The sequence below is a fragment of the Ursus arctos genome, unplaced genomic scaffold (assembly GCF_023065955.2).
Source record: "Ursus arctos isolate Adak ecotype North America unplaced genomic scaffold, UrsArc2.0 scaffold_5, whole genome shotgun sequence".
NCBI lineage: Eukaryota > Metazoa > Chordata > Mammalia > Carnivora > Ursidae > Ursus > Ursus arctos.
Window position 1 is genome coordinate 32,997,875 of NW_026623067.1, and position 20,540 is coordinate 33,018,414.

Below are 20,540 nucleotides of genomic sequence, written 5' to 3' on the forward strand. Positions count from 1 at the left end.
CAAAATCAAGAATTGGCTGCACAGCCAGCAGCCACCCAGGCACCCCAGATTATTCCCAGTTTTTGACAAATGTGAATAGAGCTGCTATTGAATGTTCAGCTGCAGGTTTTTGGGTGTTTTCATTGCTGTAGAGTAGATAACCAGGAATGGGATTCCTGGGTCATATGTTAAGTGTATCTACTTATGGTTTCCTTTGTATTTATTCTACTTGTGGTTCACTGAGCTTGTAGAATCTGTAAATTTATTTCCTTGGGATATAGTTTCGGAGACATTTGGGAAAATCTTGATTATTATTTCTTCAGAGTTTTTATCCTTTGGGACTCCAATTATGTGTATGTTCAGCCCTTTAATACTGTCTCACATTTCTTTGATCCTTGCTCACTTTGGTTTTTCAACCCTTTTCTCTTCTCCTTAATTAAGATTGGGACATTTCTTGACTCTATCTTCAAGTTCACGGTTTCCTTTTTGCCATCTCTAACTGCTGTTAAGTCTATCCAGTGAATTTTTAAAATTCAGATAATGCATTTTTTTAGTTCTAGAATTTACAACTGGCTCTCTTATATTTTCTTACTTCTCTAATTAGATTTCCTGGCTATCTATCCATTACGCACATTTGAAAATTTTTCCTTGACCACAGTTAAGTGGTCAAGGAAGATAGTTTCTTTAAAATCTTTGACTATTACTCATAACATCTTGGTCATCCGAAGTCAGTTTCTATTGATTGTCTTTTCTTTTGCTTTTGTTTTATATATTTTAAATTTTTTTGTCTAGTAGTTTTGGTTTGTATACTGGGCTTTATGATTGATACATTATATATTTTGGATTCTTTTATATTTTTCTTAAGAGTGTTGTATTTGTTTTAATAAGGCATTAACTTGATCGAACCCTTATTTGAAACTCAGTCTTTCTTTTAATGGGCAACATCTGAAATCTTTGTTCATTTCTTTTAGTCATAACTATGCTGCTTGGATTGTCCCCTGAAGGCATCGTTTAGGGGCTGCATATTTGAGCATGCCTACTCTGTTGTTCTTTCTTCGATTTATGTCCTATTTTTTGATCCTGAGTTTGTCCTGAACTCTTTCTTCTTTTTCTTCTTGTCAGTAAGACTGTTTCTATTTAAGTTTGACTTCCCTCTTTGGCTTCCCAGGGCCTTTCCCCAAGCAAAATCTTTAAAGTAAATAAATAAAATCCTTCAAACTCAGGGAGTGCCATTATATTATTCCCTGTGTCAGAAATTCCAGTTTCTGTTTGCTTTTAGTCCCTGTCTTGTGCCTTCAGATGTTTCTTGGGAATTTTTAAAAAATATTTTGGTTAGAATTCATAGTTGTTTTCTGCAGGAGGGTTGGTCCAGTAAATAGTCCTTCTTTGAGGGACATGTATATTTTTCTTTTTCTTTTTTCTTTCTTTTTTTTTTTTAAGATTTTATTTATTGATTTGAGGGAGAGGGAGAGTGAGCATGAGTGTGGGGAGGGGCAGAGGGACAAGCAGACTCCCTGCTGTGCCAGGGAGCCGACTCAATCTCAGGGCTCTGAGATCATGACTTGAGCCAAAGGCAGATGCTTAACCCAGTAAGCCACCCAAGCACCCCAGAAATGTGTTTTTTCTGTATGTAAGGGCATTTCCCCCCATAATCCCTTATCTGTACTTCTCTTATCTCTTTCCTCAGAATTGCATCACATGCTTATGCCTAAATCATTCCTAAGTAAGCCGATTGACTAATGGTTCTTAAAGTATTGTACTGGGACCCCTGAGGGTCTCTGAGAGTTTCAGGGGTTCATGAGATCACAAGTATTTGTGTAATAACCTCATCACGTGCTTTGCCTTTTCCATTTTCATTTTGTTAGGAGTGTATAGAGTAGTTTTCTAAAGGCTTCGTGGCATGTTATATTGTACCAGATTGGATGCAAAAGATATGACATGCCAACTATCCTCTACTAAGCCAGACATTAAAGAGACAGACCAAGTTGTGAAGCATCTTAGTAAATTATTTTACTATTTTGGAAGGGTTATTTTTCACAAAAAAATTTCGGTTGTAATATGTAATTGCTTTATTTTTAAGTAAGTTAATAAGTACTTTAAAATTTTTCTCCATTCTGGTTTCTTTTTTTAAAAGATTTTATTTGTTTATTTAAGAGACACAGAGAGAGCACGAGTGGTGAGGGGGGCAGAGGGACAGGGATAAGCAGACTCCTCCCTGAGAGTGGAGCCTGACACAGGGCTCGATCCCAGGACCCTGAGATCATGAACGGAGCTGAATCCCGATGCTTAACTGAGCCACCCAGGTGCCCCAGTTCTAGTCTCTAATACATTAAATATTGATAGAGATGACTTATGTAAAGTAAACCTCTCTGGGTTTAATCCTTATTAATTTTAAGACTATAAAGGCAGCTTTAGCACAGAAAGTTTGAGAGGGGTTCATTCACCTCCTAAAACTCAGGATTAGGCTCATCTCTGGTTTGATGTACATGACCATGTGTTGAATGGATATTTGAACAAACTTGGGGTTACGTTTAAAAGGAAGAGGGTTTGGGCACCTGGGTGGCTCAGTTGGTTAAGTGTCTGCCTTTGCTCAGGTCATGATCTCAGGGTCCTGGGATCAAGCCCTGTATCGGGCTCCCTGCTCAGTGGGAAGCTTCTACTTCTGCTGCTCCCCCTGCTTGTGCTCTCTCTCTCTCTGTTAAGTAAGTCAATAAAAATCTTAAAAAAAAAAAATAAGTAAAAGGAAGAGGGTTAATTGCTGTTGGACAGGTATCCCGTATACTTCACTTAGCATGTTATATTCACTTCATGGAATAAGATATGTACACTTGAGGTAGGTAGTCAGGATACGTCAGTCTAAATTAAAAGCTTTAGTACCTTTTAATTTATAATTTATAAAATGTAATTTATATTGATACTGATTCCATTAATTTTTCTTACAAGGCTTTGGGTTCAATGTTAGATTCCACTTGTTTTGACATTAGATCCAAATACTTTGTTTAATTCAGTCTTTGAAGAGTACTTTTAAATTGAGGGTAATAATATTAGTTAACATTGATACATACTTAGATACTAAGCATTCTCTGGATTTTAAACTCAGATCTTATGTAAAGCCTTAGAATATCTTCTGCTGCAGAAATGAATTTCAAGGTTTGAGAATTTACCGATTCCTTTTTGCTATTGCTAGAAATTCTCCATCATAAAATCAATTTGTGGTCTGAGTATCTTGTAATAGAACTTTTTGGCATTTCATATTCTTCCATTCGAGGCTCTTTTGGTAACATATTTAAGAGAGAGCCAATTGGGTGTACACTGTTTAACCAGTGTATTTCAAACTTTAATAGGAATGTGTAATCACCCAAGGATCTTGTTAAAATGTAGAATTTGTAACTCAGTAGTTTGGGGTGGGATCTGAGATTTTGCATTTCTTTTTTTTTTAAAGATTTTATTAATTTATTTGACAGAGATAGAGACAGCCAGTGAGACAGGGAACACAAGCAGGGGGAATGGGAGAGGAAGAAGCAGGCTCATAGAGGAGGAGCCTGATGTGGGGCTCGATCCCAGAACGCCGGGATCACGCCCTGAGCCGAAGGCAGACGCTTAACCGCTGTGCCACCCAGGCGCCCCTGAGATTTTGCATTTCTAACAATGTCCCACTTGATGTTGCTTCTGGTGCTGAGGAAAAAATGATTAGCAAAGCTCTAATTAACCCATAGGAGAAGGAGAAAGTTCTGAATTCTGTTAATATAGGCTGAATGTACCTGCCTTTTCTTTTATCTCCTAAACAGGTATAGCTTAATGAATCTGAGATGCTGGGGCTTCTGCAGTTATAACCCTTCTATATAAGAAAGGGGCCATACAAGGGCAGATTTGGAAGATTCATAAATCAGTTAATAGCAGTAGCCTTTGATCTTGCCATTAAATTTCCTTAGTGTTTTATTTTTTATACTGTGACTGGTGCACGTGTGGTCAATGTATGTTGGATTTATTTGCTACTCTGCATTTAACTTATTTCTGTGTCCAAGGAAATGAAAAATTTAATTGCAGTGTGTGGTTTTATAACTTTTTTTTAATTTACTTGCAGGCATTGATCAATATGACAGAGATAGCATCATAAATGACTTTAAGAATGGGACCTGCAAACTTCTTGTAGCTACTTCTGTTGCTGCCCGAGGTCTAGATGTGAAGCATCTGATTCTTGTAGTAAATTACAGCTGCCCCAACCATTATGAGGATTATGTGCACAGAGCAGGACGGACTGGAAGAGCAGGCAATAAAGTAAAAAGACTTTTTTAAAGTTGATTTCCATTACATTAAAACATAGGGTTTTTTTTGGGTTTTTTTTTTTTTTTTTTTTTTTTTTTAGGATTTTAAGGAGTAGATAATAGGAGTTACAGGGACATTTTGAAAATGATCAATCATCAATAGGGACTAGTTGATATTCATCAATTCTATATATGGTATTATTAAAATTATCAGATAACTAGCCATTCTGTTTAGGCAGATAGTGTTTATTGTTCATGTCCTCTTTTAGGGTTTTTTGTTTTACCCTACCTAAAAATTTCTGTGTATGTATATACATACATGTATATAGTTCAGGATCCTTCATCAGTATTTTTTTTTAAATTTATTTATTTTATTCATTTGAGAGAGAGAGCACGAGCAAGGGGGAGAATTAAAGGGAGAGGGAGAAGCAGACTCCCTGCTGACCTGGGAGCCCGACTTGGAACTGGATCCCAGGACCCTTTTTTTCATTACTCCCCTGTCCCACTCCATATGCTATGTATATTACTTGCTTTTTAAATTCACCTGTAGTCTGGTAAGTATATAGTCTAAGTCATTCTTTTCGAAGGCAATAGAATATTCTATTGTTGGAAACATTGATGATGATCTATTTGATATTCCAGCCCTGGATATTTCTACATAGTGAAGCAATAATATTAATAATAATAATAGGATGTATTTATGTAGTACTTACTGAGTTCCAGATGTTGTTTTCAGTGCTTTTCATACATATTGTTTCATTTTATCCTCACAATTTCCCTTTGAGCTAAACAACATTACCATTTAATAGATGAGAAAAGCTAAGGCACATGGAAGTTAAGTTAGTTGCCCAAGCCTGCATAGCTAATAAGTAGTGATGGCTCTTACTCTTTTAACCTGAGTTATTCCCAAATATGGATTTGGGAAAGTTTGTAAAGGGGCACACATGTAGTAAAAATTGTAGCCTTTTTGGTCCACATACAGTCTCTGTCATATGGATGTGTGTGTGTGTGTGTGTACACACAAACCTCAAAAAAGAAGCGATACCATTCTTAAAGAGCTCATGGGCAGTACAAAAGCAGGCCATGGGTCAAGTGTGGTAATTAGATATTCCTGAAATACTATATTAAGCCATGTTTTAAATTTTGCCACGTTTCTCTAGTAGGGGCAGAGAATGTTGTAGAGATGACATGATTGTGGTATACTGTTCTCTACTCCCAACTCTAGCCTTTCTCTCACCTGAACCAAAAAGCTCCTGGAGACATGTGAAACCTTAGGTTTTAGAGAACCCCAGGGTGATGATGTAATTAACTTCATTTTTGTATATAAAAATTTTTTGTATATGTGTGTGTGTATATGTATGTTGTGTATATATGCATGTGTATATATACATGTGTGTGCATGTATGTATATATGCATGTGTACGCACATACATCAAAAGATGAAGTGAGCTACGTCATCTCCCTGGGGTTCTCTAAAGCCTAAGGTTTCACATGTCTCCAGGAGGGTTGTTTTTTGCTTTTGTTTTTATTTGCCAGTGTGAGCACAAGTGGTTGGGGGGGGTGCGGCAGGCAGAGGGAGAAATAGGCTCCTTGCCTGGGACTTGATCCTAGGACCCTGGGATCATGACCTGAGCTGAAGACAGACCCTTAAACGACTGAGCCACCCAGGTATCCCTCTAGGAGCTTTTTGGTTCAGGCGAGAGAAGGGCTAGAGTTGTACATACATGTATACATATATATATATACATACATATGTGCACACACATAAATTTTCTTTTATCCGTTATTGGTCTTAAAAACTCTGTAGGGGAAAAATTATGTGGAAAGCTACATCCTAGAAAGTTAATACAAGTTAGTTGGGGTAGAGTGGTACAGTAGGTAGTGTACGAAGGGAATGGAAGCAAAAAGGAAAAAATAATGTGCTATATTAAAATTTGTATGTATGACAGTGCATTTGTGCATTTATCTAAAATCATATATTTCTGTTTATACATGAAGAAATTAGAAATTTTCTGGTTTTGCTTATTTTTAAATATTAAACTTAGATATTTTACTGTGAAGCATTCAAGAATTTAGTAGGACTCTTCTGTTTAGTCTTTAGAGGATTTATTAGGTGGGTCAGATTTTATCTTGTGATCTGAAGAAGAGTCATGTTGTTAGTGCCTAACAGTTCCACTTTTTCATTATTCGTCAGGGTTATGCGTATACTTTTATCACAGAAGATCAAGCTCGCTATGCTGGTGACATAATTAAAGCTCTTGAATTGTCAGGAACTGCAGTGCCTCCTGACCTGGAGAAACTTTGGAGTGATTTCAAAGACCAGCAGAAAGCTGTGAGTTTTTTTAAACTGCCATTACTTTTATGCAGCTCATTATTGTGTTGTAGACCTTGACTATTCAATACTTGTAAACCTTGATAGGATTATTTTATCTCTTTGGGGAGGGGAGTGAGAACAAAATCCTCTCTTTTGCTTCAACTCAGTATTATGTAGAGTTCTTTTTTTATTGTTCATGTGCTAGGTGGAGTGTTTTTGTTACATTGGTATGCACTACCTTGAAAAATATTTAATTACTCCTAAATTCCTGAACACTAAAGTTTTTTAGTATGAAATTAACTTTTTTGTTTTTCCTTGAAAGGAAGGGAAAATAATTAAAAAGAGTAGTGGGTTCTCTGGTAAGGGATTCAAGTTTGATGAAACAGAACAAGCTTTGGCTAACGAGAGGAAGAAGTTGCAAAAAGCAGCTCTTGGTCTGCAGGATTCAGATGATGAGGATGCTGCAGTCGACGTAAGTGTCCTTTTACTAAGGCTCATTCTTGCCATTTGAAGCATTGTTGCTTTCGTCCTGGAGGTCTTACCATTTGCTTGTTGAGATATAGCCAGTTACTGCAAACCTTTTTTGATGTGTGCCCTTCCCAACCCTTTCTCTCTTTCTCCCTCTGCCTCTCTCTCTATATTCTCATATGCCTTACCCATATTTATGTATTTTCATAAAAATGAGACCATACTGCTTTATAAACCTTCTTGACAGCAGCGGTCTTAGGTTGAAATCGTCTCATTTTAGTAAATTAATTCTTGCATTTTTTTAAATGAATTTTTAAAAGCTTTATTTATTTATTTATTTGAGAGAGAGAGAAAGCATACACGAGTGGAGGGACAAGAAATAATCTCATGTAGACTGCCTGCTGAGCACAGAGCCCTATCATGACCTTGAGATCATGACCTGAGCTGAAATCAAGAGTCGGACACTGAACTGACTGAGCCACGCAGGCACCTCTTATTCTTACATTGTTCTTAATGGTTACATAATATTTCATTATATGAATGTTCCACAGTTTAATTAATCAAACCCCTAATTTTGAATATGTGGGTTGTTCCTGTATATTCATATTTGAAATATACTTTATTATCGTAAACTGTACTTTACTGCTTATTCTTGTGCATTTAGTTTAGCACATTCATCTGATTCAGTTTTGAGGTTGAGCATGTAAATGGAATTGCTAGGCCAAAAGGTGTATCTAATGTGGTGCCGAAACATTGTCAGATTGTCCTGCACCTGGGTGGCTCCTCTTGATCTTGGGGGTTGTGAGCCTAAGCCCCACGCATGTCGGGTGTAGGAGAGCTTACTTAAAAAGCAAAAAACAAACAATAATAGATAGCATTTTTGAGTGTCCCCAAGTGCCATCATGCATTGTGTCAGATGCTTTACAGGGATTATTTCATTTACTTCTGCACATTATCCAGACAAGGTAGATACTCAAGAGTATGCCCATTTTATAATTGAAGAGACTTAGAAGTAATCTTTTCAGATTTACATAGTGATTAATGGGATGAGCTGGGCCCTGTACCCATTTCATTCTTACTTCAGAGCCCATGGTCTTAGCTAATGGCATTGTTTGTGACCCAGTGAAGAGGGACCCTGAGGACTCAGGAAATTCAGGGTTTCACAGAGTATCCTTTGGAACCGAAAGAAGCTTGAGCTTTAGAAGAGCATGTTTTCATTATAAAATAATTTTGAAAATCTTTCTAGTGTATACCACTAGTAGTGGTATTAGCATATCAAAGTATGTGTAAAATCCTGGGTTCAAGAAGCCTGTTTACCTCTAACCCAGAAATCCTCTAATACACTTGATCATTGATCATAGAAGGTTTTTTTTTTTTTTAATTTAAATACTCTATTAGACCTAAGCTCAGGATATGAATTTAGAATCAGGAATTCAATTTGATCTTGTTGTTTGAGGAATTTGAAGCCCAGAAAAAGCATTTGGCCCACAACCACGTTGGCTGTTAAGCACAGATAGCATCAGACCCCAGATCTCTCATTAACCCTACATCATTTTCTCATATACCATACTGGCTTAAAATTTAATTAAGTCAGTGTTTTAGTTATTGGTTATGGTGTAACAGATCAGTCTAAAACTTAGTAGGTTAAAACAACAAACATTTATTATCTCACATTTCCTTTCGGGTAGGAAATCAGGAGCAGTTTAGCCTGGTAGTTCTGCTTAGGCTCTCACTGAGGTTACAGTAAAGCTGTTGTCCCAGGGCTTGGTATGACCTGAAGGCTTGACTGATAGAGGATCATATTTTTTCAAGATGGTTCACTCACTGTGCTGTTGGCAGGATACCTCTTTTCTTTCCTCTGCCTGTGTGTCCTCACAGCATGGCGATTGACTTCTCCCAAAGTGAGTGAGCTGAAGGAGGGGGCAAAGAGGAAGCCTTAAGGCCTTTTATGACTAATGTCTAAAGTGACACACTGGTACTACTGCTTTATTTTGTTTCTTAGAAATATGTCACTAAGTCCAGCCCACACTCAAGGAGAGGCTCCACCTTTTGGAGGGGAAGAATATTAAAGAATTTACGGCCTTGCTTTGAAACTACCTCAGTTTTGTGTTCTTTTTGGGGGGGTAGGGGCTGAGGGAGAGGGAGGGAGAGGGAGAATCTTAGGATGTGCACCCAGCGTGGAGCCCAACTCAGGGCCTGATCTCACAACCCTGAGATCATGACACGAGCAGAAATCAAGAGTCATATGCTTTAACTGACTGAGCCACCCAGTCCTCCCAGAAAACCACCTCAGTTTTTTTTTTTCAATGTTACTTTGAACATTATTTTGAATCTCATTGTATGAAATATATCGGTTCTTTCTGTGGTTAATTTTTAAGATTTATTTATTTATTTGAGAGAGAGAGTACACATGAGTGGGGAGAAAGGCAGAAGGAGAAGGAGAGAGAGAACCTCAAATAGAATCAGCGCTGAGTGCGGAGCCCTATGGGGGGCTTCATCTCACAGCCCTGAGATCATGACCTGAGCCGAAATCAAGAGTTGGACACTTTTAACTGACTGAGCCACCAGGTGCCCCACCTAATTAATTTTTAAAACCCTACGCAAGCTCTTTTCTGCATTTGAGTTTTAGCAGATAAGGCCTTATTAGCCTAATTTAAGTATATAAAGGGGTTTGCATCTCTTTAGTTGGCCTTGTCAGTAGTCATTGTTGGGCAGAAAGCATCTTTAAAAGGAAATGCAAATAGCTTATGAGCTGGTTGTGTCCAGCCTCAGGATGGCACAGTTGAAGTTCTGCTCATGTGGCTCCTGAAGAGCTGAGGCATTCACCTTTATTTTTGCTTTGATGGGGAAACCAACCTTACTTTTTGTCCTTTTTTGGTTCAAAGGAATAAAGCAATAAAGCCCTCTTTTCTGATTCTGTTACCCGATTTTTTTTTTTTTTTAAGATTTTATTTATTTGGAAAAGAGAGAGAGGGCATGAGTGGGGAGGGGCAGAGGCAGAGGGAGAAGCTGCCTCCTCACTGAGCAGGGAGCCGGTTGTGGGGCTCCATACCAGGACCCCGGGATCATGACCTGAGCTGCAGGCAGATGCTTAACCGTCTAAGCCACCCAGGGGCCCTTCTGTTACCCAGTTTTTAAGGCAAATCCATTTATACTTCAGAAGTTGGGAAGGATATGGGGAGCCCCACCTTAGGAACTTGTACCATTCCCCCTGAGAACTGTTGACTGTAATTTTAGTGGCCTACCGGCCTTGAGTTACACTGCCCTTCTGCCATCCTCTTTCATTGCAGTTTAATTTAGCCTCAGGGCCTGAGCCCTGAAGCATCTCAGCTATATCATGTTGGGTTCTCTGTCTTAACAACAACACATGGTCAATTGCTGAACTGGGATATATTTTCTGGACCGCTTAGGAGTGTGCTCACTTGGTTCGTGTGGCATTGTATTTCTGTTTTCTTTCTCTTTCTCTTTTCTGTCTTTTTCCTGCCATAGGTAACTGATTTTTTAAAATGTGCCATCCTCAACAAATAGCTGGTCTATTTTCCTATTGATCTTTGTGGTTGAATTAACATAAATGCGACTAATTCTAGTCATTTGGCAGAAATATTATTTGTTTCTGTGGATGTATCTAAATTGGTATTTTTAATCCAATTTTTATTAATCTTTTTATTTTCTTTAGATTGATGAACAAATTGAAAGCATGTTTAATTCAAAGAAGAGAGTTAAGGATATGGCTGCGCCTGGAACGTCTAGTGTTCCTGCTCCAACTGCAGGAAATGCTGAGAAATTAGAAATTGCTAAGAGATTGGCTCTTAGAATCAATGCTCAGAAGAATTTGGGCATTGAGTCTCAGGTATTAAGTAATTGCTCCAAGTTTTAGTCACTGCTTTTTATGTCAGCACAAGTGAGCAGGTTGTTCTAGACATTGAGTTAGTGGGAATTTAACATTAATCTGAATACAGATTCTTCAGTTACTGCATTTGGATGATTCCTCTTATATGGTTAACTAAAGTCTTAATGCCTATTTTGGAATTCTTTTTTTTTTTTCCTAAGATTTTATTTATTTATTTGACAGAGAGACAGCCAGTGAGAGAGGGAACACAAGCAGGGGAAGTGGGAGAGGAAGAAGCAGCCTCCCGGTAGAGGAGCCTGATGTGGGGCTCGATCCCACGACTCTGGGATCACGCCCTGAGCGGAAGGCAGATGCTTAACGACTGAGCCACCCAGGCGCCCCCTGTTTTGGAATTCTTAACTGAAGCATGTTAGCTCTTGATAGTTTTATAAAGTAATATTCTGATTGATCTTAACAATATCTTAAGGAAATAGCTCCCCCCTTTTTTCTTTTTTTTTCCCAAGATTTTATTTATTTGAGAGGAAAAGAGAGCAAGCACAAGCGGGCGAGAGACAGAGGGAGAAGCAGAGTCCCCACTGAGCACGGAGCCTGATGTGGGGCTCGGTCCCAGGACCCTGGGATCATGACCTAGCCAAAGGCATCTGCTTAACTGACTGAGCCACCCAGGCACCCCACGTTTTCTTTCTTGATCTGCTTTTATTGGGTGGTTTATTGGGCACACAAACAATTTCTTGGAAGTATAATACCTGGTTACATAACTCAAACTAACATGGGCTTAAACAGTGGAAAATGTGTTAAGTATTTCACATGCCATCTTTCTCTTGAGAGCTTTTTATTAATTTTTAAAAAATTATCAACTTAATTTTTAACTAAAAATAAACTTTCATAGGATTCTCCTAAAGAATAGTTTGTTTATTTTAACAGTGTTTTGAAGATTTTGAGAGTTTGTGGACTGGTAGAGCCCTGTGTCCAGTAGGCTGGATAGCTTCGGGACTGTAACACCCAACCTGGAAGGACCAAGCCTTCCGGACGCTAGTGGACTGACTCAGTGAGGCAGCTACAATTGAGACTTAGAGTCTCAGGTTTCTGTTTGTTTCGTTTAGCCAATGAGAATTGCTTCTCTGCTGCTTGGCTAAGATCACATGTTTAGCCAGTGAGTTACCATGAAGTGTCTGCTATGTTCAGGCCTTACTTCCTCTGAAAACAGAGATTATAGTGCCTCATCTGATATTCTCTGGGATTATTACTGCTAATAAGTCTTCATTGGTGAAATCAAATAGCCATGCCTTCTCATTGTTAGAAAAGCTTGAGGTTTGAGTCAGTTATTACCTATAGAATTCTGTCCACATTAGGCATATGGTAAAATTAAGTTCAAATTAAAAAGGTTTAAGTACAAAATAAAGTAAAAATGTAAGTCAGTCATTTACTGTAATTTATTGAACATTGGCTTGGGCTTTGGGGTTGGAGAGCTCAGTGGTGGTAGTGGACAAAGATTCTAATTTAGAGGAAATTCTTAGGAGCCACAAAGTTATATAAATGATTTTAGAAATATTTTACTGTATATCAAGAGTTATCTAATTCTCTATGATCCAGTAGAATTTTTAATAATAGAGTTGAATGTTCTTTATTTTTCTCATCAAAGTAAGGGAGATAAATACATTAAACTGTTAATATGTACTGCTAATTTGCACATGAGTAGGACTCTGCATTAGAAAGATGCTTCTAGTTAGTGGCTTACCAGAGAATAATTTGTGGTAGGATCCCTGATCTCGTCTCTGCCCTCATTTGAGATTTGACTGTAGGTCTTCTTAAACTACAGGATGTGATGCAACAGGCCACCAATGCGATTCTCAGAGGTGGCACCATCCTGGCTCCCACTGTGTCTGCCAAAACCATTGCAGAGCAACTTGCTGAAAAGATCAATGCCAAGCTCAATTATGTGCCTTTGGAGAAACAAGAAGAGGAGAGACAGGATGGTGGACAAAATGAATCTTTTAAGAGATATGAGGAAGAATTAGAGATCAATGACTTCCCACAGGCAAGTAACAGTTTTAAGCCTTTTTTAAATGATGGAGTAAAAACTCTTGCTTCTTTAGGAGCAAAAATACCTTCTTTAAAACCTGTGAACATTTTAATAGCTACTTTACTTTTTATTTAGATGAGGGAGACAACAATAGAAATTTTATTTTTATGAATATATTCTAGTTACATTAGGATCTAAATGATTTTATGTGAAAGTGTTAATTATATTCTTAATATTGACCATAATATTATTTAACCAACCTATTCTTTGTCCGTACGCCAGGTATTTGTCCTTCCGTGAAGTGATTTTTTTCCTCCCACCCTTTCTTTCATAGACTGCTAGGTGGAAGGTTACCTCTAAGGAAGCTCTGCAGAGAATCAGTGAATATTCTGAAGCCGCAATTACAATCAGAGGAACATATTTCCCGCCTGGCAAAGAACCTAAGGAAGGAGAGCGGAAAATTTACTTGGCAATTGAAAGTAAGTATTGTTGGTTCTGTTGCAGTCTTGCGTTAGGTCAGAGTTGATATAGATGTAACAGACACAGAGAGAATGTAAGGTTAGTTCTAGAGAGGATAAAAGTAAGGAACATGTATAAGAAAAAAATAGTTTTTCATGTATCATTTAAGGTCTTTATTTAGACATTCAGTACATATGGAAAGGTGACTGTATATGGAACTCTTTCAGTCTTGACAATTCAGTCAAATTAGAAAATCACTCTAAAAGAAAGATATTTTAAGGACTGATGTGTTTATGCTTCTAATAAGTAGAATATTCTGGTCAAAGTTTAGGTTAGAAAGTAAATCAGTATATTAGTTCACTTAATGAATGTTTATCCAAGCAAGTATTCCCTGTGTAATTATGGCCATAAAAGTTCTTGGATATCTTTAAAAAAAACAAGAAGAGGACAGAGAATACCATAACCCAAAGTATATAAGTAAGGTATTACATAGAGTGATCAGATTTGGGGTTTTTTTGTGTGTGTTTTGTTTTGTTTTCTTTCTTTTTACACTTTATTTATTTGAGAGAGTGTGTGTGTGTGTGAGAGAGAGTCAGAGACAGAGACAGAGGGGCAGAAGAAGAGGGAAAGGGAGAGAATCTCAAGCAGACTCCTTGCTGAGCATGGAGCCTGACTGCAGGGCTAGACCTCATGAGCTGAACCTAAACTAAGTTGGATGCTTAACTGAGTGAGCCTCCCAGGCACCCCAGTCAGATTTGCTTTTTAACTTTATTTCACACATTCATGAATGAGTTCAAAAGACTTTCCATTTTTATTTTCCCCCTAATGTATTATTCCACTGCATAATAGGACAACTTGCCTCCCTTCATTTATGTATCTGAATATCTTTGTAATAGACTTACAAATGTAGACCCAGCCGTATCCACTTCATCAGTTTAATGAATTAAGTGTCTGTTGCGTACTGGTTTTGGAGCTGTGGAAAGGTTGGTCCTATGTGTTCTGTAAGCTCAGAGTCTGCATCCATAGTGCTTTAAATGGCTTTGATGGCTCCAGAGGAGCCTCTCTCACATCCTGTATCATCTCAGGCACCGGCCGAGTTACGTTGAGGCGCACACATCACTTCTGACGAAGAAGCCTTACCTCACCCTCTTCACCACTCTGTAGCTCTTTACCTGTTTGTCTTCACAGTAGTCATCACAGAAATTGTAGTATATTTTTACTTGTTGTGTCCCCTCCCCCCACTGGAGTTCTCTGGATATAGTGATTTTATCATCTGCCCTATTCTCAGAGCAGAGGGGTAAACACTTGATAAATTTTCTGAGTAATGCATCTGATTAAGCCCTATAGTCACTTGTCTTCAGGATACAAAGTATTACTTGACAGGCATCTCCTCTATTTGATCTCTTTAAAGCTGCACTGTCCAAGAGAACACTCTGTGATGGCTATGGAGCACTCAAAATACGGCCAGTGTGACTGAAATTTGTAAATTTTATTTAATTTTTGTAAAGGAATTCATATTTGATTTTTTTTATTTTTTTAAGTAATCTCTGCACCCGTTGTGGGGCTCAAACTCACGACGATGAGATCAAGAGTCGCGTGCTCTACTGACTGAGCCAGCCAGGAGCCCCAGTTTTTATTAATTTAAATTTAAATAGCCACATACATGGCTGGTGGCTACTGTAATGGTTAGCTTTTAAGTTTGTTGTTGGAAAGATCATTAGAAGGTATTTAGTTCCATTGAAAGTATATTGTAAATAAGGTTTGTCACTGTTAGTGACAGTGTTTTTTTGTTCTTGTTACATTTTGGCATTTCTTTGATTTTGTGAGGACTTTATAATTTTAGGTAAGTTCTTTCTGAATATAATGTACAGATGATCTGCTTACGTATTAGGAATTGATTTTTTCCTGGCCAAAACAAGGAATCTCATAAACGTGACTAAAAGTTAATTAGTGCTGTGCCTGTTTAGTCACTTTCCTTTGAATTGGTGACCTCAGTTATTTTTGTGTGGCATCTTAGCATTAAGATACAAGAAGAAAAACACATGTGTAGTGTGTATCCCATCTACCCCTAAGTAGAAATCATTTCCTGGCCAAAAGTGCAAGATAGGGTCAGAGTAAGTTAAGGCACTGAAGAGTGCTGTTGCCAAGATTATGGTGTTGGGTTTTTTTGTTGTTGTTGTTTTGTTTTTCTTTAGTAAGTATTTGCCTGGTTGCTATAAACTTTTGATTAGTTTCCGGAATTCTGGTACAGTTGATTTTAGGTTTTTGCAGATTTACTCACTTTTTGTCAGAGGACAGGCTTTCGGAGTTCCAGGCTCTGCCATTTTCACTGATGCACTCTCACGACTGGACCTTTAAAGTTACTGATGAATTGTGGCAATGGGGAAACTCAAATGCAGCCTTTTTATATGTTCTGTGTTATTGCCATTCTGCCATTATTTCATGCATATTTTAAAATGCATGCATATTTAAGATTCATGCATATTTTAAAATGGTGCACAAAGGATGTAGAGCTTGAACTAAGCAAATTCTATGTCTTTTTTTTGTGATTGTGACTTTTATTAAGTCAGGTTTTTAAGTGCATCCTTTTATGTGTCCTGAAAGACTTTTGTTCTGCCAGTGACTTTGTGTTTCTAAATCATGTGATACTCTTCCTTATTGTGTAGTAAAATGAGGATTGCTGGCACCTAGTTCTTCAAGGAGAGAAAATTACACTGACATCTTTCTGCGCTTGGAACTGGACAGGTCTCCCCTACTCCAGTGTCTTTAGGCCATACAGGATGGAGACACAGTGTCCTCCAGTAGAATCTGATGATAAAACCCTTGGTGTACATGCAGTCAGCCTTTTATTTTCAGCTTGAATATCATGGGGGCCATTTAAGCAAAACCAGTACTTTTAAATGCCTGCCTTAGAAAGAGGTAAATCAGAGATAACGATTGCTTGATTTGAAAAAGGATCCTCTGTGTAATTCTTGAATTTAAAGGTAATTATGTTTAGTATAGTATATCGAGGTTCATCTTACATAGAACTTTACCAGAACATACCTCCTCTACTGCCAAGTGAAGTGAGAAGCCCACAGCTTCTGCTTGACTTTTCCTTCCACTTAGAGTGCTTCTGGTCCTTTCTCTCCACTGTCAACTTGTACTTAGGAAATAATGTCTAATTTTTATAATCTAAATCAGCTTTCCCCCACGTATATAACAAGATAATCTTATCAAAAACGAATCTTTAGAATTCTAGAGCCAGGGATGCATGGGTGGCTCTGTCGGTTGAGCGTCTGCCTTCGGCTCAGGTCATGATCCTGGGGTCCGGGGATTGAGCCCTGCCCTGCTCAGCAGAGAGTCTGCTTCTCTCTCTCTCTCTGCTGCTCCCCTCGCTTGTACTCGCTGTCTCTCTCTCTCTCTCTGGTCTCATCTCAAATAAGTAAATGAATAAAATCTAAAAAAAATTAAAAAAGTCTAGAGCCGTAGTGATGGTTAAGAACTGGAGATTAGTAGTTAAAATGATCCAAAGCTTTGAGATTTTCATAGAGGATTAGTTTTTTAAAGGATTTTTAGTTTTTGAAACTCCAGCCAAATCAGCTGAACACTAATAGGACAAAAACAGGTGTTGGAAGGAGCCTAGTGTCATCTGTTTCTAGTTCTGTAATTGGAGGGACCCTACTGCCTGGCTCCTTGGAGGCTCTGTGTGGCTCAGCAGTTTCAGGCCTCCCACCAGGCAGCGGGAAGGAGAACAGGAAGGCCTTATGTGCCTAGCCATCCTGTATAATTTATAGCCTGTTTTGTGACCCTCTCTTTTTACTAGTGGAGAATCCCTTAAAAGCAGCCACAGTTGTTTTAGGACCAATGAAAGGAAATGCCTCTTTTCCATGGCAGCTTATAAACATATGTAACCTATTACCTAAAGAAGCTTTATAAGTCAAAACTTTAAACTGGTCCAAATGGTCAGGCTCTAACTAAAGTAGGAAAATTACTCTTCTACTTTGATTTAGGTGAGAGTGTCATTTTCTTTCTTTTGAAAATAGCACAGAATATCAATAAGCTTCACAACAACTCATGCCAAGTAGCATATTTTCCTCCTGAATTTCATTTTGGTTGTAATTTTTAGTCTGGCTTCGCTCTTGATTCTACCCTTTTGTTTACTTTCATCCACCTCTCTTCCAGCACCCACAGCTTTAAAATGTGTGGTTGCTGGCCGGTGGGGGTATGGGATTTAGATGAGATATGTGGCTGTGACTTCACAGCCATACTCCTGGCTCTTTCCTTCCCATTGTTAAACTGTTTCTTCTTCCTCCCCCCCTTGCTCTTTCTCCTCTCTTCCTTTTCCTTCTTCATCTCATTTCCTTCCTGCCCTCCTCCCTTCCCTTGCTCCCCCTGGGATCAGAAAACGTCATTCACATCTAATAAGAAGGAATTCTTGTGGCTTGTTTTCCTCATTTTGTTTTCTTACATAGAATGATAAATACATAGCTTTCTGCATTGCATCCCTAGTTCTCATATTGTTTAACATTTCACTCCTACCCTAGTCCTTACTTTCTTGTCTGTTGGTCCAGCTCTTTAATTTTTATCACTGTGTACTGTCCTACCTATCTCCTTTAATTTTTTTTAATTTTTATTTTACTTTATTTATTTTGGATTTTTTTGAGAGAGAGGAAGAAGGGAGTGGTGGAGCAGAGGGGGAGAGAGAGAATCTTAAGCAATCTCCACACCCAGCGTAGAAGCTGACATGGGGTTGGATCTCACGACCTTAGATCATGACCTGAGCCTAAATCAAGAGTCAGATGCTTAATCGACTGAGCCACCCAGTTGTCACCTTTTTCTAACTTTTATTTATTTATTTTTATTACTATTTTTTTGGTGTGTGTTACCTATCTAGACTTACCTGGTCCCTGGCATTGTCCCTTGTCTTCAGATCCCTTCACACTACCCTTCAAGGTTCTCTCGTCTTTATGTCTCCTTTACTTCTGGTTCATATTTCCATTGGCCTGACATTTCCAACTGGATGTCACATGAGCCCTTCAACTACAGCAATCTCAGAATTGAATTTCATCTACCATCACTACTGATAATACCTGTTTTTCCTCTTGGATTCAGTATCTTCTTAATTACTTCTTACTTTATTTGCTTCTCATCTCTTAGTGACTGAACTCTGCCTGGAGAACTGAGGGAGGGGTTTTTGTAAGGAATGATATTTAGAAGTCATTCTGATAAACTACTTCCTACCTTTCCATTCTGTTGTAATATCTTTACAAGTTTGTTTTTCTAATAGTCTGCAAGATCATATAGAGCATGAATGAGTTGTTTGTATAATGAATCTCTCATTCTATATTATACATGGTGGGTACTTTCTTGAGTTGAAATAACTGTATGAATGAATGTCTCCAGACTGCCTCATCCTCTAGACTATCTTGCTGTGTTCTTTTACACTCTTTTCCAACCACACTGTACTTCTCTTACTCTTCAGTAATTAAGCATGCCTTTTTTTTTCCCCCCAAGATTATTTATTTGAGAGAGAGAGGGCACGAGCAGGAGGAAGAAAGAGAGGGAGAAGAGGGAGAAAGAGAGGGAGAACCAGGCTCTCAACAGAGCAGGGAGCCTGATGCGGGGCTTGATCCCAGGACCCTGGGATCATGACCTGAGCTGAAGGCAGACACTTAAACAACTAAGCTGCCCAGGCGTCCCTAAACATGCCTTTCTTAATCTGTACCATTGCACATGGGATTCCCTTCCCAAAATATTCCATGGCATCTTTTCTCCTTCAACTTGGCTAGTCATCCACCTTAGGGAATATAATAAATGTCTAATAAATACTTGTTAAATAGATTGAACCAAGGAGTTTATATTTCTCTTCAACCTTTCTTAGTCTCTTTTGGACAAAGTGCTAATCTTCTTTTCTTTGCTCTTTTTAATCATACCAAGAACTCTTTTTTTTTTTTTTTTAATATTTATTTATTTGAGAGCGAGCACGAGTGGGAGGGGCAGAGAGAGAGGGAGAGACTCCCTGCTGAGTGTGGAGCAGGCCAAGGGGCTCGATCTCGTGACCCTGAGATCATGACCTGAATCGAAACAGGAGTTGGATACTTAATCGACTGTGTGACCCAGGCGCCCCCCCCCACCAAGAACTCTTAACACTACATGTAATGTGATGTCATTGGTTACATTTGAAACTCTTAAAGTAATCAGAATAGTAAGCAGCCATTATATAATGTGGATGATGTTCCACCAGGTTCTGAAAGGCTATCTTGGCAGGCAGTACAGTGTTTCTCAAAGTCATCTACAGGAACTCCTGCTGGATCTCCATGACACGGATAAACATCCAGTGTAATTCTAGCATATGAATAACGTTTTCCTCTTGCCCACCAGGTGCCAATGAACTGGCTGTGCAGAAAGCAAAGGCAGAAATCACCAGGCTTATAAAAGAAGAACTGATTCGGCTGGTGAGTGAAAACCTCAAAGACTTCTTTGTTTTAGTAAATATTTTATTGAACTATAATATAAATTCAGAAAACTACACAAGTCATAAACCTATAGCTTGGTGAAGTTTCACAAAGGAAGCACACTGATGTCATCACTGCCCAGATCAAGAAACAGAGTACAATACCAGCATTCCAGAAGCTCCTCGCATGCTCCTCCTGTCACTATTCATCTCCCCCAAATGTAACAGTGTTCTTTTAACGTGGTAGATTATTTGCACCTATTTTTGAACTCCATATAAGTGGGATCAATTGCTATGTACTCTTTTGTATCTAATTTCTTTGACTCAGCATTACTTGGAGGAAATCCATGTTGTTGCATGTAGCACTCATTGTCTTTCATGGCTGTGTAAGTATTTAATTTGTGAATATACCCACAAATTATGTATTGGACTTTAGTAGGACTATTTTACCTTTTGTTTTTATGAATAATACTTCTCTGAGCATTCATTCATTCATTTATTCATTCATTTAATTATTTATTTGAGAGAGAGAGAGTGCCGGAGGCGGGGTAAGGGGAAAGGGAGGGAGAGTTTTAAGCCAACTCCATGCTGAGCGTGGAGTGATGTAAGCCTTGGATCTCACAACCCTGAGATCACGACCTGAGCTGAAACCAAGAGTCGGATGCTTAACCAGCTGAGTCACCCAGGCCACCCTTCTCTGAGAATTCTTTCATGTCTCTTTTGTACATATCAGTGTGCTTTTCTCT

The 20,540-nt window shown here is 38.5% G+C and overlaps 1 protein-coding gene across 4 annotated transcripts in view; it reads left to right on the forward strand.

Annotated features, from left to right (window-relative positions):
* DDX46 (DEAD-box helicase 46) overlaps window positions 1–20,540 on the forward strand; it is an 84,291-nt gene that overhangs the window by 45,102 nt on the left and 18,649 nt on the right. For 2 of the 4 annotated variants that reach the window (XM_026508014.4, XM_048220889.2), the window contains exons 16-22: window positions 4,064–4,257; window positions 6,439–6,576; window positions 6,881–7,030; window positions 10,703–10,879; window positions 12,696–12,914; window positions 13,234–13,378; window positions 19,722–19,795. In XM_026508014.4, coding sequence (XP_026363799.1) covers window positions 4,064–4,257; window positions 6,439–6,576; window positions 6,881–7,030; window positions 10,703–10,879; window positions 12,696–12,914; window positions 13,234–13,378; window positions 19,722–19,795 — 1,097 coding nt within the window. Of the gene's footprint in view, window positions 1–4,063; window positions 4,258–6,438; window positions 6,577–6,880; window positions 7,031–10,702; window positions 10,884–12,695; window positions 12,919–13,233; window positions 13,379–19,721; window positions 19,796–20,540 lie in introns of those variants that run through there. The other 2 variants (XM_057307018.1, XM_057307019.1) reach the window with 2 other exon arrangements.